The sequence below is a fragment of the Pseudorca crassidens genome, chromosome 6 (assembly GCF_039906515.1).
Source record: "Pseudorca crassidens isolate mPseCra1 chromosome 6, mPseCra1.hap1, whole genome shotgun sequence".
NCBI classification, from domain to species: Eukaryota; Metazoa; Chordata; class Mammalia; order Artiodactyla; family Delphinidae; genus Pseudorca; species Pseudorca crassidens.
Genome location: NC_090301.1, coordinates 7885286 through 7902170, shown reverse-complemented (window position 1 = coordinate 7902170; position 16885 = coordinate 7885286). Strand labels below are relative to the sequence as shown.

Here is a 16885-nt window from a genome sequence, read left to right as displayed (position 1 = left end):
CTGCTACTATTGTCTCTCCACCCTGGAATGCTACCAAATTCATTGCTCTAAAATATATGTGTCCCTGGCCTTTCTAGTGCTTTGTGGGATAGTATCCAAGTTTATCAGTTTCACTGTCTGGACTTGTGTGTTAGGAAGTATGTTCTGCTGAGAGTGGCGTTAAATCCTAAAATATCAATGGCTTAAACAAGAAAGTTTATTTCTATCTCACAGAAAAGAAGAACAGAGGTAGGCAGGTCAAGGCTTATAGGTTAGCTCCATAGTCTTCAATTCTGCTGTGCTGCTCTGCACAGCAGAATGCACTGTTGTCCTGTAGCCTCCAGGACCAAGATGAGTGCTTGAGGTCCAGCTGCCACATCCACATTCCAGCCAGCAAGGAGGAAGAGGGAAAGGCTGCACCTCCATCCTTTAAATCACAACACTTTAACCTGCATCTTATTGCCTAAAACTTAGACATCCAGGCCATGTTTAGTTACAAAAAGACTGAGGGATGTAGTCTTCTAACTAATGCTAGCTAAAAAAAAAAAAAAAAAAATCGGAGTTCTGCTTAGTAGGAAAGAAGAGAATAGATAAATTGGGCAGGAACTAGAATCTCTGCCATAGGACCTATCCCACCTCCCCACCAGTTTTGTTCCTTTCCCCATCCAGTCCCTTCCTGCCCAACACTTGTGTCCTCAACCCGTTAGTAGCTACAGTAAATCTCTTACTAATCCTTTACCATGTCAGGCTCTTTCACAGCTCTGGGCCATGTACAAGTGCTGGCCTTTACCTGGAATGCCCTTCAACTTTCTTTCTCCAAAACATCTGTATATCCTTCAAGCCCAACTCACTTCCTCAGTGAATCTTGCTTATTTCCTTAACATTGACAGCACATTACTTCATACTTGAGCATATATCAGTGGAAGAGCTTCAGGAACTTAGTAGTTGAAAAGACTTGGGTTTGAATTTCTTCTCTGCAACTTGGGCTGGAAAACTATAAATGTGGAAGTTCTTGGCATATAAATTATACTTAGAGCCATAGTGCAGATCTCTCTTCTTGAGTTCCAGATCTTCATGTTGAACTGCTTACTCAGTATCATCACTTGAAGATCTCACAGGTGGCCTCTCGTATAGAACCACCTCTGAAGTAGAACCCTTGATCTTCACCGCCTCTTCTAGTCTGTCCTGTGCCAGTAATGCCTCCATCAGCCTAGCTGCAGACGTTAGAAAGCTTGAAGTAATCCTTTATTTCTTATATCTAATAATCCTTAAACTCTCACATCTAATTACCACTAAAGTCTATTAGTTCAACTCCAAAATATCTCTTAAATTGATCCTTTTTTTTTTTTTTTTGCGGTACGCGGGCCTCTCACTGCTGTGGCCTCTCCCGTTGCGGAGCACAGGCTCCGGACACGCAGGCTCTGCGGCCATGGCTCACGGGCCCAGCCGCTCCGCGGCATGTGGGATCTTCCCGGACCGGGGCACGAACCCGTGTCCCCTGCATCAGCAGGCAGACTCTCAACCACTGCACCACCAGGGAAGCCCAAATTGATCCTTTTAATTCCATCTCCAGGGCTTGTATTATAGCACTATCCTCTTGTGTCTGGACTTCTGCGATAGCTCTTAACTGGTCTCCCAACATCCCCTCTTAGGTTGGCCGAGTCTCAAGTTAGGCAGTCACTTTCTTGAACAAAATCCTTAGCCAGCTTCCTATTGTATGTAGGTTTAAACTCAGGATTCTTAACTTCTGCAAGGCCCCATCTGACTCAACTCCTGTCTACCTCTCATTTCCATTTCTGGCCATGCCCATTCTTGTTCATTGTCCTTCAGCCACATGGTCTTTCTGTTCCTGATTGTGCCAAGGACTTCCCACCTCCACCCCTTCCCAAGTACCATTCCCCACTTGGGGTCTTTTGCCCCCTTCCTCACTCCTACACACACCATCCTCATATTTCAGCATCAGTGTCACTTGCACACAGGGCCTTTCTCTGACTTCTTAATCTAAATCATATGTTCTCTTCTCTCCCTCCTTGGGAGTGTTCTTTCATTCTTAGCATTCATCACAGTTTATAATTCTATATTTATTGAGTGCTTATTTATTGAATATCACTCCAGCATTAAACTGTATGTTCCATAAGGGCTGGGATCATCTTTCTCTTATTCACACTGAATCCTCAATGCCCAGTGCTCAGTAAACACACATGGTATAAATGAAGAAACAAATGATCTTGTGATTAAACAACGCGATAGATTCTCTCATTAAATTGACAGCTTTGCTGCTCGCTGTGGCAAGACGTAGTTGTTGGAAACCTGTTAAGGTGATTCACTTTTCTAAACTGGCAGTGTGTTTCTTCACATTCATTGAACATATCTGTGGTGCTCACCTGTAAGGCTACAAGCTTCAGTTTAATTTATTAGGGTGCATCTTTGTCTGAACAAAGCTTGATTTCTGCCGGGATATCCTTATGAACACAGAACCTGAAAAGGTCATGTTCAGGTGTGATCTCTGAGAATCATAATTGGGCCCACTTCCATGGCTTGCCCTCTGTTTTTGAATGCAACCTGGCATAACCTTTGGAACAGAAGACTTGCTTCTTATTGGGATGGAATCTGAAGCAATAGTCATTTTAAGACGGAGCCACCAGTGACCGTTACAGAAAGCTGCATGCCCAGGATTTGGGCTGTCTCGGAAAAACCCTCACTACCCTGTCTTGATTGCCAGCTCTTGAGACCAAACTCGGATATCAGATATCTAGGTAGAGTATACTTGTTCATGGTAATTCCAGCCTCCTAATCGTTCCTGAATTACCTGTTGTGTGGAACACATTGGCAAGATATGTTATGGAACTGGTGTGGGTTTTTTTCTCCCTTAGAGTATAAAAGATGTTCTGAAAGCATCTGATGATTTTGGAATCGTGAACTTGGTCTAAAATAAAAGATGAACTTGGATGATGTCCCTCTTTTACAGGGTGATAAAGAGGGTGATCGACAATGGGAAAGTTTTCATTTGTTTTTCTTTTTAGAAAACAAAATTCTGCTTTCAGTGGGCACTATCGTAGGTAGATTTTAGCATAGATGGAAAAGCATACAGTTGATTGTTCTTAAGCCCCAGTAGGTCAGATCATGTCAGTGTTTCCAGAGTACGCCCAGAGTAAAGTTGGCTTTTAGCTGAGCCTTTGCTAAGAGGCAGCCAGTCCTGAAAAGGATTTATTTATTTATTTTGGCCTTGGTAATGTCTAAATGATGATAAGTACAAGTCTCTCTTAGCTAGCTGGAGTGGGTCCCACATGAATTGGTTGTGACCCCTAGAATCCAGAAACTCCAGTAGAGTTGGATAAGAATATTTTGTGGGGGAAATCTAATGTAACGCATGAAAATATAAAATATTAAATGTTCAGAAGTTTGTAATTTGCTGCTTTTTTTCATGAGTGGTTTTAATACTTCTGGTCCAGAGCCTAACTCCCTCTTTAGTGGTTTCAGTTTCTTGGGTGAATGTGAATTTTATAAGTTTTTTAAGAAAGGAAATTAAACATTAAAAGACTTTAAGTACTTTACTCTTTATATAATGTCACTAAGAAAAGCCAGGAAAATCAGGGTTGGCTTTTTTATTTGTTTATTTAATAAATATAATCTATTTTCCACCATTTTGTTTGTTATGGCTGTACCAAAGTACTTTTAAAAGTTAACATTTATTTTGATTTTGTTTTATTTCAGCAGATGTGCATAATAAGTTAACCTATCTCTATTCTTCATTGTGGGCTGGGGCAGTGTATAACATTTAGTTATTTTGGCATTTTGACACATAGGCGATTTAGTTTAATTCAGCATAATTTGATGCTCTCCGCTTGTATGATGCCTAACATGTGAATAATGTTAAATAGATAAAATGCGGCCTGCTGAGTGTGAGCATTACTACAAGTTAGTGACGTAACTGACCTTAGCCAAGTCACCTAACCACTGTGGGCCTGGGTTTCCTTTTCTGTAAAATGAGTAGTTTGGGGTAAATGGTGTCCAAGAATCCTTGCAGCTCTGAATTTAAAAATCCCATGAGTCTGTATGCCTAATAGGTATGTGTCTACCTGATTCCTCCTCCTCTTCTTTTCTCTTTTTTTTAAATTAGGAAAAGAGGATGCTGGTGCACCAGTTACAAAAGACGAGAACACCTTCATGTCACAGGACACAAGAGCTTTACCAGAGAAGTCGCTGCAGAGATCAGCAAAGGTCTCTGCCTGTTTCCTTCACTTGTCTGGCTGGTAGCTGAGCTACCTGTTGGAGGCCTCTCATACATTTCAGTTAGGACTGTAGTTGGTCAGTTAATCAGAAAAGTCAGTGGAAGCAGGGAATCATAAAAAGTGAATCTTTTTCATAACTTTAAACATATATTCATTTGTCTGTCTTTGGATGAAGGGCCAAGGCCTTTTCTTCGCATGTGGGTATGTTTATTGAGGTTCTGCATTATCTTTTTCTGCATAAACTGCACTTGTAATGTGACATCTATGATTTCCAGTTTGGTTTATTTAAAGTGAAGTGAGAGGGACTTCCCTGACGGTCTAGCGGTTAAGACTCCACGCTTCCACTGCAGGGGACACGGGTTTGATCCCTGGTCGGGGAAATAAGATGCTGCGTGCCGTGCGGCACGGCAATAAATGAATGAATGGAGTGAGAATTTAGGCACTGGTGAAGCAATATGAATGTAGACTCCTAGATTTTTGGTTTTTTGCTCCAATTTTTTTTATTGTTGTCATGACCATATCTAATTCAAAAGTAAGTTTTTAATAAGTATTTTTTAGTTTCTCCAAAGTATTTAATTTAGTTGTCCAGTAACAAAAGCAATTTGTTTTTTTGCATAATTCAATTTTATTTTTTAATTATATATGCTAGGACTTCCCGGGTGGTGCAGTGGTTAAGAATCCACCTGCCAATGCAGGCGACATGGGTTTGAGCCCTGGTCTGGGAAGATCCCACATGCCCCGGAGCAACTAAGCCCGTGCGCCACAACTACTGAGCCTGTGCTCTAGAGCCTATGTTCCACAACTACTGAAGCCCGCACACCTAGGGCATGCGCTCTGCAACAAGAGAAGCCACTGCAAGGAGAAGCCCGTGCACTACAACAAAGAGTAGCCCCCGCTCGCCACAACTAGAGAAAGCCTGTGCACAGCAACAAAGACCCAACACAGCCAAAAGTAAATAAAATTAAATCTTAAAAAAAAATTATATATGCTAGTGACATATTCAGATATGAGATCAAACACAGCTGATTCTCGCTATGCAGGTAGCTCCTGGTGGAAGGAGTGGTGCAATGACACAGGATGGAGTGTGTGATAGCATGAGGTTTTCCTTTACCAGAGGCATCCGCCAGCACGTGTAACCTGGGAATGCGGCATTGCCACTCAGTCTAGCAAGTTGGATAGGAGAGTGTCTCCTGCGTATCGACATGAGGAATTTCTAAATTATATTACATATATTTTACTCTCCCCTGCCAATTGCCCATTCAATTATCTAGATCTTTATTTTAATAAGCATTTTGTATTATTATTATTTTTTTTTGCGGTACGTGGGGCTCTCACTGTTGTGGCCTCTCCTGTTGCGGAGCACAGGCTCCGGACGCGCAGGCTCAGCGGCCATGGCTCACGGGCCCAGCCGCTCTGCAGCATTTGAGATCTTCCCAGATCGGGGCACGAACCCGCGTCCCCTGCATCGGCAGGCGGACTCTCAACCACTGCGCCACCAAGGAAGCCCTTAATAAGCATTTTGAATACTAACCATATACTAGGCAATATGATAGGTGTGAAAGAGTATAATGAACGGAAAGATCGTGGGCTGGGTCTGGCTCACAAATTTGTGTTTTGCTTGACCTGTGCAATATTTAAAAATTTTGGCTTAGTAGCTTATACGAAAAAAAAAAAAAGGAGTGTCAGGCTTCTGGCGTCTCTTGACGAAACAAAACATCCAGCAACAGTGGGCCACATTCTTAAATGACTTTGGTCAGAGCTAAGTAGAGGCAACCTCTGTCAGTGGAATTTGTGTTCTGCAATTTGCTGCTGCCCCCCAATGGTGCTTCCTCTCTTGCTATTTTTGGTTTTGGGGTTTATTTGTTTTTGTATAGTTTCTTAATGAATTCAATCTAAAATTACAAGGCAAAACTTACACTGTGGTAAAGTCATTTCTGTGACAGTTAACACATGAATCATGAGTAATGTCATGCTGATTTGTATACTTCTTGTTCTGTCGAACATTAAAACGAAAAGCATCAGACATGGCATAGATTCGTTTCTCCTTGCTCCTCTCCCCTAAGCACAGCTACAAATGCTGGACAATAGTAAGAGACAACCAAAGGAGAATGCTGAAAGATGAAAAGAGGAAGGCAGACTAGTTAGGGACTCTAGGGCTAGAAGAACAACGTAGCAGCAGGGGACTTCACAAGCCCTCCACCAACAGAAGGGGACCCAGGCCCCGTGTTTCTGGATCCCAACCCCACAATAGAAGGTGGCTCAAGCAGACTCGTTCCTCACTCAGATCTAACAGGAGGCCCTCCAACGACACCAGGCAATCCCAGCAGCACCTGTAAGACAAATTGACTGGGATCTCTGCTGATGGCAAGTGGCCAGGAAAAGGGCGCTCCTTCCCCACCACACCTGAGACTTCTGTCCCTCACCAAGAGATGCCAGGCATCTGGGTGGCTTCGACAGCAGGGATCCTGCCAAAGAGGTGACCTAGCCCCAGAAGTCTCTTTGTCCCTATGGGCCTGAGACTCCCCTCCCCCACCCAGAGACACCTGGCATCCAGATGGCACTAGCAAGGGAGATCCTACCACAAGTACGTGGTCCAGGAAACCTCTTTATCCTCATGGGCCTGAGATGCCCCTCTCCCACCCAGAGATGCTGAGCAGCCAGGTAGCACCAGTAGAAGGGGGTGCCACTACACCCAAAACCCTAAGCGAGAAGTCTCTCTGTCTCTGCGTGGATGTGGACCAGGATGTGCTCCTCACCCATATCAGAGAGACCAGCCAGGTGGCCAGCCCCTCAGCAGTACCAGCAGAAACTAGTGGGAGCCCCAGTGGTACCTTGTCAACCAAACATATCAAAATAGCATTGCAAAGGCTCTGAAAACTAAATTGTCACTGTAGCTACAGCCCACAAAAGTAGTCCGGGACCTGCATGCTCGCCCTAGACAGGGTGACTGCCTTCTAAAAGGCAAGATTTAAATAAGACCTTGAACCTGCTAACATTATAGCCAAAAGGTCCAGGATACATTAGAAAATCACCTTATACCAAGAACCAGGAAAATCACTACTTGAGTGAGGAACGACAGCTAACACCAAGTTAGTTGATGCCAACACCAAGATACTGCAGTTACCTGATAGCGATTTAAGATAGCCATCATAAATATGCTTTAATAGCAAGTAAAAATTCTCTTGAAACAAATGAGAAAACTGAAAGTCTCAGCAAGGAAATAGAAGTTATAAAAAGGGAACTAAATGGAAATTATAGAACTGAAAAATACAGCAACAAATGAAATACTTGCTGGATGGGCTCAGTAGTAGAGTAGAGGTGACTCAGCACAGAATTAGTTAACTTGAGGACCAATCAATAGAATTTACCCTATGTGAACAGAGAGAAAATACATTGAAAAAAAATGAACAGAGCCTCAGGAAGCCGTGGAACAGTAAAAAAGATCCAGCATTCAGATAATTGGAGTCCCAAAAGAAGGATCAAGAGAGTGGGGCTTAAAGAATAAATTATGCTGGGGACTTCCCTGGTGGTCCAGTGGTAAATAATCCGCCTTCCAATGCAGGGGACGTGGGTTTGATCCCTGGTCGGTGAACTAAGATCCCACGTGCCATGGGGCAGCTAAGCCTGCGTGCCACAAACTACAGAGCCCACATACCCTGGAGCTAGCACGCCACAACTAGAGAGAGAAGAAAACCCGTAGGCCGCAACTAGAGAGAAGCCCGCGCGCCACAACAAAGAGCCTGCGCCACATGCCTCAACAAAGACCCTGCCTGCTGCAGCTAAGACCCTGCCTGCCGCAACGCAGCCAAAAAGAACACATTGTGCTGACTGGGAACAGGTTAAAAAAATACCTTAGAGCTTTTGAGGTCCTAGCAGCAGTTGTATAACATTAATGTGTGATGGTATGCATCTGTATGATTATAATTTTCTTCTTTTCTGGTGGACTCAGTAACTTGTGTTTAAGGTTAGAGAATAGCAGTGGCTGAATGGTTCCAGAATTGAGGATTTTCGGGGTAGGTGCAATGGAACAACAAGAGGGGTGAGGCATTTGATGACATACGTAACAGGACTTGAAGTGATGAAACATGGTGTCTCTGGCAGGTAGGAAAGGACTCAAGGCTAAGAAGTAGCTAACAGACATTGAGAGAAGGCAAGGGTCAAGGCACTAGTGGTCTCGATGTGGTGAAAAAGCCCGTGGAGGGGCACAGGAGAGTGAGAGCTGAATGATGGGTCAGTCCAAGATGATGTGTTTCTCTTGGTAGAAATAGCATGTACTTGTGCTATTGAATTTTTGCCTGGTGAAATGAGAGACTGGGTTTAATCTTGGAAAGAAGGAAGGTTAAAAGGTTTCAGCATTTGAAGGCATAATAAAGAAGTTATTTACGTTTAATAACATTTTAAAATAAACAATTATTGTATTGTTCACCTGAGATACTGGTATAGTTCATGTGAGAAAAATGTAATGCAGACCAAATACCTGGAGCTGTACTTCCCTGCTGGAGTTTTACATATTTTTTTGAGACATAGATCTTGGTTTTAAAAGCACTTTCATCTAATTAATCTGTGTATTGCTTAGTTTTCCTTGGGTATATGTGCTCGCTGGCTTCAGTTGTTACAACTTAAATATAGATAACTTAGTCACAGAGCCTCACTGAGAGGTACTTCATTTAGACTTAGAAAAACTGCTGGACCCAGATAGTTGACCAAATAACATTCTACTGACTTCTCCCAACTGTTATCCAGTCCTACAGATAAACAGCATTGACTATATCTTTGGTATTTTCAGGTGGTTTACATCTTGGAAAAAAAACATTCCCGTGCAGCGACTGGCTTCCTCAAACTCTTGGCCGATAAGAACAGTGAACTGTTTAGGAAGTATGCCCTGTTTTCTCCCTCGGACCACCGGGTGCCTAGAATTTATGTACCTCTCAAGGACTGTCCCCAGGACTTTGTGACCCGGCCTAAAGATTATGCCAACACGCTGTTCATCTGCCGCATTGTGGACTGGAAGGAAGACAGCAACTTTGCCCTGGGGTAGGTGACCTCTGGCGAGAAAAACCACAGATCCCAGACGGAACTTGGTTTAGGTAGCATTTACGTAAGCATTTTTGTGTGTATTTTAATTATTATTTCTTCATTAAAGCATGCGTACTAGGCGTGGTTCTTCAGAAATCACCCTTAGCTACCACAGCTGGCCACCTATAGGTTCCTTGAACTGCCAGGCAATCACCTCTTTTGTTTGTTTTTTGGCATAAAACATAAGCACATTCTGAACCTCTGCTTATTTCCTGTTACGTTATGAATCCTGTTTGTAGTTGTGAACTTGCAAAGAATTCATTGTATCAAACAATCAGACCCCTCCTTTCAGACACTGGTGTTAAAATATGTGAAATTCCAGGCGTATTCATGGGACCTCAGTCCCCCATGCTTTAAAATATGAAAGTAAAGGTATGTTTGAATGATGTGCTTTTTTGGTATTGATCCTTCAGAGGTTTCACTTGTGGCATTAAACATTAAATTACCCTACTGTAAACAGGGAAAGGTACCATGTTTTTAGGGAAGCTTTTAGAAACCAGTCTAACTTAAATATAGATTATATAGCCACGGAGCATCATGGATAGCCATTTCCTTGTAATCTGAAGAAACTGCTGGACCTAGCTGTTTGATCAAATGCTGTGCCTGTTTCCTTCTTACAATTGGTATTCATTTTGAAAGAGAAGTATTAAGTTTTAGCTATATCTGTAGTCCTTTATTATAGATGGTGTCTGGTTTATGCTTAGGTTTCATTTTAGGAAATGAAAATAAAGGCATACAAGCTAGAAAAATTTGCTCTGATACTACTTTTAGTCTAATTGGGTGACTTGCTTGTTGGTCATCTAACTTGTGCAGGATGGACCCTCCTGGGAATGTTCCGTGGTTATGAGTGCCGACACTGAATGGATGGCCACGATGTGCTGCTTTGATGAGGTTTATTCTCTGCTTAGCCTTTTATGGTTAGTGAAGTAAACCAAATCAAATCTGTGTGTCCTAATGCAATTTAAGAAATACTATCCTGGGCCACTTTCTCAGTGCTATGAAGATCACTGTGATTTATATGATCTCAGAGCCACTCAGGAACAGTTGCACTTTCTTTTTTGCTCTCAAGTGGTGGGACTGCAATGTCATCATTTTGAAGCCTAACTCATTATCCAAAAGTGACGTCAACCCCTTGAGCCCTAAATAGCCCTTCTCAGCGGCTTGCCAGTTTCTCACCATCCACTCAAAAGGCTTGATAATGGCTGTGCCACCTGGCCCCTGGTGATTGTGCCCACCACACTGTGCTTGGCAGTGAAAAGGGAACACTTTCACATCAAGGCAGGAAATCCAGCCTTGTCTTTTATCTGCCTTTCTGTCATATCCCATTGTGTATACTTGGTTGGGCTGTTTCCTTAGTTTTTGAGCTGTAAGGGTGTAGTCAGGAAATCTTCACAGAATGAGTTTCTCTTATTACTCAGATGGCCCTTCAGGTGCTTTTTCGTTTTGTTTTGTTTTGTTTTGTTTTTACAGATCCTCCCTTACTTCATCAAGAACTCTTTTCTTGTGGGTAAAGTACAACAATAATCAAAAAAGGAGTCAGGCCTTTGAAGCAGCAAGGACATTCTCTGAATCTAAAGAAAGAATATTTTAAAATAATAACCATATATTAATCATCTATTTTTCAAAATGCAAAAGTTTGAAGATTCTCATACTTAGATGGAAAGCTGTGCTTTTTCTCGACCTTTTTACTATTAAGACATTAAAAATTGTCTTTTATGGAAATAAGCCTTTTAAAATCCTTGTGGAAAAGAGAAAATTTATCTCAAGAAATAAAATGTGGCGGGTCTTCATGGTGAAGTTCTCAGCTGACGTCTGTCTCGTGGGGGGTGCGCGCTGCAGCTGTTGCCTGTTGGGGGTCGCCTGGCTCTTTTGTTCTGGCTATCTGTTACTGATCTTTAGGAGCTGAGGTCACCGTTTCCCAGTCAGAACATGCCGTGCTGTGACCGCTTGGGTTTCCTCTCTCATCTTTGCCAGGTTCTGACCCGGAGCGTGAAGGTAGTACTTGCTCTGGGTATGAATATGAAAGCATAGAAACTATGCCTAAAAACCAAGTTTAACCGAAGCGCCTTTCTTTTGAATTTCTTCCCTGCCCCAACACTCTGCCCTTTAAAATTATTGAACTTCTGCCTATATAATTGCTACTGATTATTCAAGTCCAAAGTCATTTACTTCTTCTGTAGTTAAATTCAGTTCACAAAGACAGGTGTTAATCATATGTGTAAGTCACTGCTGTATTATGTGAGAAATACAAATGTAAACAAGCTGTGGTTTCTTTATTTAAAGAAATGATAACCTAATGCAGAAGGAGTTTACATAAATGTCACAGGATTAATTTGATTCCAAGAAATGGAATCCTACTTGATCTAATTTAAATAAAAGGGGTGATTAGTATAAGACATCGGTGGTTCACCTAAAACCCAGGGCAGTAAGCGTAGGCAGGTCTCATGAGGAGCTCAGAACTAACACGGTGGCAAAGGAGTCACAGCTTCTCTCTCAACCACCCTGACCGGTCCAGCCACCACATGGTATCTTTTCTCTCCCCCTTTCTGCACATGACTTGTATTAGTCTGCTTTTTTCTACACAGGAGCCATTTACCTGCTTGATAGCATACATGGCCCCCAAATGGTACTGCCAGTCCTCTGCAGGTCACACACTGTAGTCTAGAGCACAATACAGAATTCCTAGGGTAGAAGATCTTTATTGGTCTATTGAGACAGTTATTTGCCTAATAGTTGTAAACAGAGGTAGGGGTCCGAAGTCCTGCGATCCAGTGCCCCGTTATCAGGGACTGGGGGACTCAACTCCCTGGCAAAGAGTGTGGGTAAAGCAGATGGACTGAATGGCCTGTCTCTCTGAGCTCTAGCTGTGGTACAAAGCAGAGTGTTGTAAGCTCTTCCATAGGAATAAAATAATTTTCTGGAAGCTTAGAGGAGGTGGATGAAGGGGGAAATCCAGGGTTGTTTCTGGGAGAGTGGAAGCCTGTTTGCTAAAAGATCACTCTGATTCAGAGTCCAGAGTGGGTGGGAAGGGCCATGACTGAAAGCAAGCAGTAGGCTGTCGCACTAAGATGAGATGGGAGAACCTGAAGTAAAGGAGCTGCAGTGAGGGAAGCAAAAGGAATGAAAAGAGTCAGGGGAGACGAAGAAGGTAAATTTTCTCAGACATGGTAACCAATGGGAAGAGGGGCATGAAAGAGAAAGACAGAACCTTGAATGAACTCTCAGGCCTCTGACTTGCGTGATTGGTTAGATGATGGCATTTAATCACGATTCATCAAGGACAACTTCATCTCCTACTGTTCCCTTCACTTATGCCTCATTGCTTGCCATTTCGTTGCCGACTGTGTTCCTAGCTCCAGGCTTCTGCACACTACACTTCCTTTCCCAGCAGCGGCTTTCTCCTCTCCCCAGTGTTTATTTAGTGAAATACTCAACTTTTAAACTTAACTCAGTCGTCTACTCAGAAAATGTTCCCTGACTGAGTCCTCCGTCATGGGTGCTCCCATAGTTTCTAATAATACCACTCTTAAAGCTCTCATCTGTTTGTATTGTAATTGCTTATGTAAGTTATTTACTTGGCCATGAACTTCTTTAGGACAAGGATACTCAGTGAATGTTTGCTGGCTGGTCAGATGGGTAGATGAGAATGATTTGATGACCCCAGGGTCTTCAGTCATGTTGACTAGGAAGATGTACCATAAATCAAGCTAGAAAACACAGGAGTGGTTTAGAACAGAAAGTGATGAGAACCAGGTTCTGTGGTTTCAAAATCAACACTTGATAACAATATACAGTCAGTATATAACTGCGGGTGGAGAACCCCACATTTAGAATCTTTAACAAAAACGTTAAGTAGCATGTGCACATTAATGGAATGTATAATTTCAGTAGCTTTGGAAGGGGCCTTCAGGAGGCCATCAGTCTTGGTGCCCCCTTCAGTGTAAGCATTGCTTCTCTGGCACTCCCAGTGACACTTTGGTGCCTCCAGTTAAGGGAAGCCCAAAGAGAATTACAGTACTAGAGACCTCTAGTTGTTACAAGTTAATTTTTATCTTGTTCTTGGAATTGCCATGAGAGATTTCAGTTGAACCTTATTCACCTCTATACATTACATGCCACACTTTGATGAACCTTAGTCCTGTAATGCTATCAAAAATCTAAAAGTAATCTGTTCTTAGTGAACCCTTACTGGCTTTTCGGGGTCACTGCTTTTTGTTATGCATCACAACATATTTAGTATTTTTTACATTTAGTACTAGATTCTTGTCCAAGATACTTAAAAAGCCACATTGGCTTCCTTGCTGAAATGATTTGTAATTATATAATCGGACTTATAGTTTTAAGAGCTTCTCAACTCTCTTAAATCATCCTTCCCTTTAGAAACTCTTGCAGTGGAATTCATGCTTATACTTTCTCAGACCTTTGTGAAATCTGCTATCCTAAAGTATAGAGTTTACAGTCCCATCCTTCTCTTCCAGGATGTCATGCACATGGAGATATCAAGGTCACTTTCTCCTAGATTTATCATGGCTTCTTCTTCTGGAATATTTAAGGATAAATCTTGAAGAAAATGGAAAAGTTTTACAGCAGCTACTGTGAAAAACATAATAGTGTTTCTTGGCAACACTGAAGACTAACTAAAGATCTATGACATGAATTGACCTAGAGCAAACTGACATATTTATATTACTTTCTCTAGCAAACTTTGGTAGCTTTCAGGGATGGGAAGGAGGAAAATGAATAGGTCAATGCATGTCTAGCAGGGTTGAGAAATTTTGGGTTGAACGTGGATTGTCTAGGCTTAATGTCATAGTACTGCTCATTTTAAGAGAATGAAGGATAGCAGCTTCCATTGGAGAGAGTGACTGGGTGAGGTGAAAGGAGAGGAAGGGAAGTTCTGATTGACGATGTGTGTGGTGGGGAAGAAGTGGCTGATGGGTAAGGGGGTCTGTTCTGGTATCTTCTTCAACTCCCACCTTTGCACCTATAAGGTGTCAGTAATCAGAAATATTTGTTGACTAATAGAAGCAAATACTTTTACTATTCCATTCAGGTTTGATTGATACCGAATTTCTTATGAGGTAGATATGAATTGGGGAGATGGTCATTAAATTACATTAAACTGTGTTTAGGAAAAAGAAACAGTAACTAGGTTGGTAGAAAAACCAAACAGGATAAGTTAGTTTGTTTCATTGAGGCGTAGCCTACAAGATTTGCAAATTGAAAAATAGCTCTAGCTAGTTCTTCCTCCTGTGCAAAGAGTATTTCACCTTTTCAAGAGAATGTTCGTATCTGAAGACTCTTCTGAGGAAGAGGCTGTGTTATGTAATCCTAAAAACTTGTATTACCAAACTTAGACTTTATAAGTCCTTTTCGGGGGGCTTTGGCTCTAGCTTGGCTGGTAGACAAAAAGCAAATCAGGCTGAGGAGGGGGCTCTTTTTTGTGACTGTTGGGCTCCACCTGGTGGCCTGGAACGATCCGCTTTGGTAAAAGCTAATGTCTTCAACATTGAGAGCATCTTGGTCAAAACAGAGCAAAAGTAAAAGGAATGGAGGAGAGTGGTCTTGATGCAGGCTTTGGTTCCAAATTGTTCCTTCCTTGTACCGTGTGCAATCATGAACCCTTCTTCCATGGTTGTCAGCTTCATCCGCAGTCTTCTTGAAAATATTATTTTAAAGTATTAGAGAACCGTAGCTACCATCAGCCTTCTTTTTTACTCCTTAAAAGCTTTCAGCCTCCTCTTTGCTCCCTTCACATTGACATTAAACTCTTCACTCTCAATCTTTAGGGCCTTCCCTAAAATCAGTCAGTGTTACTGAGCCTTGCTTCTCTTCCACATTCTGTCATCACTGATCTGCCCACACTTTTTTTAAAGTCCCCAGTTCCTTACTTAACTGCCTTCTGCTGCATCATAATACTGAGCCAGAAAAAGGGAAATAATATGTTCTTTCCTCCTGATTATAGAAAATAATACCTAAAATATACAGCTCAAGTATTTGCCATACTTTGTTTTCACTGCATATTTTTACTGAAGTTCTGGGTGTGGCCATGTTTGATTGTTCTCCACTTGCAGGTTCTCAGGGATCTGATATACCATTGTATCTGTTTGCATGGGGTTTCCAACATAGGCCAATATGCATGAAAGCATTTATGTGAGAGCAATAATGATAGTGATAATCACTCCAAGAATGTATGACTGCCTTCCCGTGTATAGCCTAGTTTTAAGGCTAAAACTTTATGAGGCTATGTGGTAGAGGAAGGAGGATGAATGGTTTGCAACACTAATGTTGACTGTTAAGTGTTCCTATTTTCTTTAAGGCACAGAGACCAATTCGAAGGACTTTCCTGTCTTAATTTCTTCTGTCTGTAGTTGGCCCCTTCCCTCAGTAAGGTTTTTACTAGCACATTATGCAGAACAGTGGACCTAATGCTTATTTGTTGAGAATGTTTGCACATACACACAACTCCCAAGTGTAAGAAGCTGGGAATGTTTCAGCACTGTCCTGATTAATCTTACAGTAGGATCCAGTTGTAACAGCATAGATTGTGAATGGGAACAGTATTTGTGGAGGAACTCTGGTGAGTGAAAAAAATTGAGGTAGTGATCATTATAAATTACTCTAATGAGGAAAACTTTCTATCTCACAACTATTTCTTATTGCAGTATCAAAATTTTTTAAAAATTGCATTTTTTTCCAATACATACTCATTATATATTTGATACTAAAATTATTTAAAACATGTGCCATAGAAAGTGAATATTTTCCAGAATTTCATCCCCTGAAATAATCACTATTAAGGGTTGGGTATATATTTGTCTAAAATATTGTTTTAAAATATTTATTGGACTTCCCTGGTGGTGCAGTGGTTAAGAATCTGCCTGCCAATGCAGGGGACACAGGTTTGAGCCCTGGTCCAGGAAGATCCCAGGAAGTAGTTGTGGGGCACTGGCGGAGCAACTAAGCCCGTGTGCCACGACTACTGAGCCTGCGCTCTAGAGCCTGTGAGCCACAACTGCTGAGCCCGCGTGCCACAACTACTGAAGCCCGCGTGCCTAGAGCCCGTGCTCTGCTACAAGAGAAGCCACCGCAGTGAGAAGCCCGCGCACCACAACAAAGACTAGCCCCCGCTCTCCACAACTAGAGAAAGCCCGCGCACAGTAACAAAGACCCAATGCAGACATACATACATAAAGAAATAAATAAAATGAGGTTTCCTTTATTAAAAAATATTTATTAATATTAATTGCAAAGTATGTTTCACAGATAAAAGAATACATGTAACACTAAAGTGATTTTTGAATTCTTGTATTTAAACCAACCCTTGAACTCACCACCCAGATTAAGAAATCTGTCACAATACTGTTGAAGCTCCCTGTGTGTTCCTCTCTGTCCTAACCCCTAATTTTTTCCCAGGAGGTAACCACTGTCTCAGACATCTACCTTTCTTTATAATTTACCCATATTTATATCCCCGAAAGTGTTAGTTTTGCTTGTTTTCGAACTTTATAAAAAATACCATCCTACGCAGATTCTTCTGCGACTTGCTTTTTTTTCATTTAACATTATGTTTCCAAGATATATTCATATATTTCATT

At 41.8% G+C, this 16885-nt stretch overlaps 1 protein-coding gene across 9 annotated transcripts in view; it reads left to right on the top strand.

The window, feature by feature from the left end:
• The window catches only part of DIS3L2 (DIS3 like 3'-5' exoribonuclease 2), a 374176-nt gene that overhangs the window by 151230 nt on the left and 206061 nt on the right, over nucleotides 1–16885 (top strand). For all 9 annotated transcript variants that reach the window (XR_010944177.1, XR_010944176.1, XM_067740219.1 and 6 more), the window contains exons 7-8: nucleotides 4100–4200; nucleotides 8998–9245. Coding sequence is in view for 7 of the 9 variants with exons in the window: in XM_067740219.1 (XP_067596320.1) it covers nucleotides 4100–4200; nucleotides 8998–9245 (349 nt within the window). In the remaining 2 variants the exon portion in view is untranslated. The remainder of the gene's footprint in view (nucleotides 1–4099; nucleotides 4201–8997; nucleotides 9246–16885) is intronic.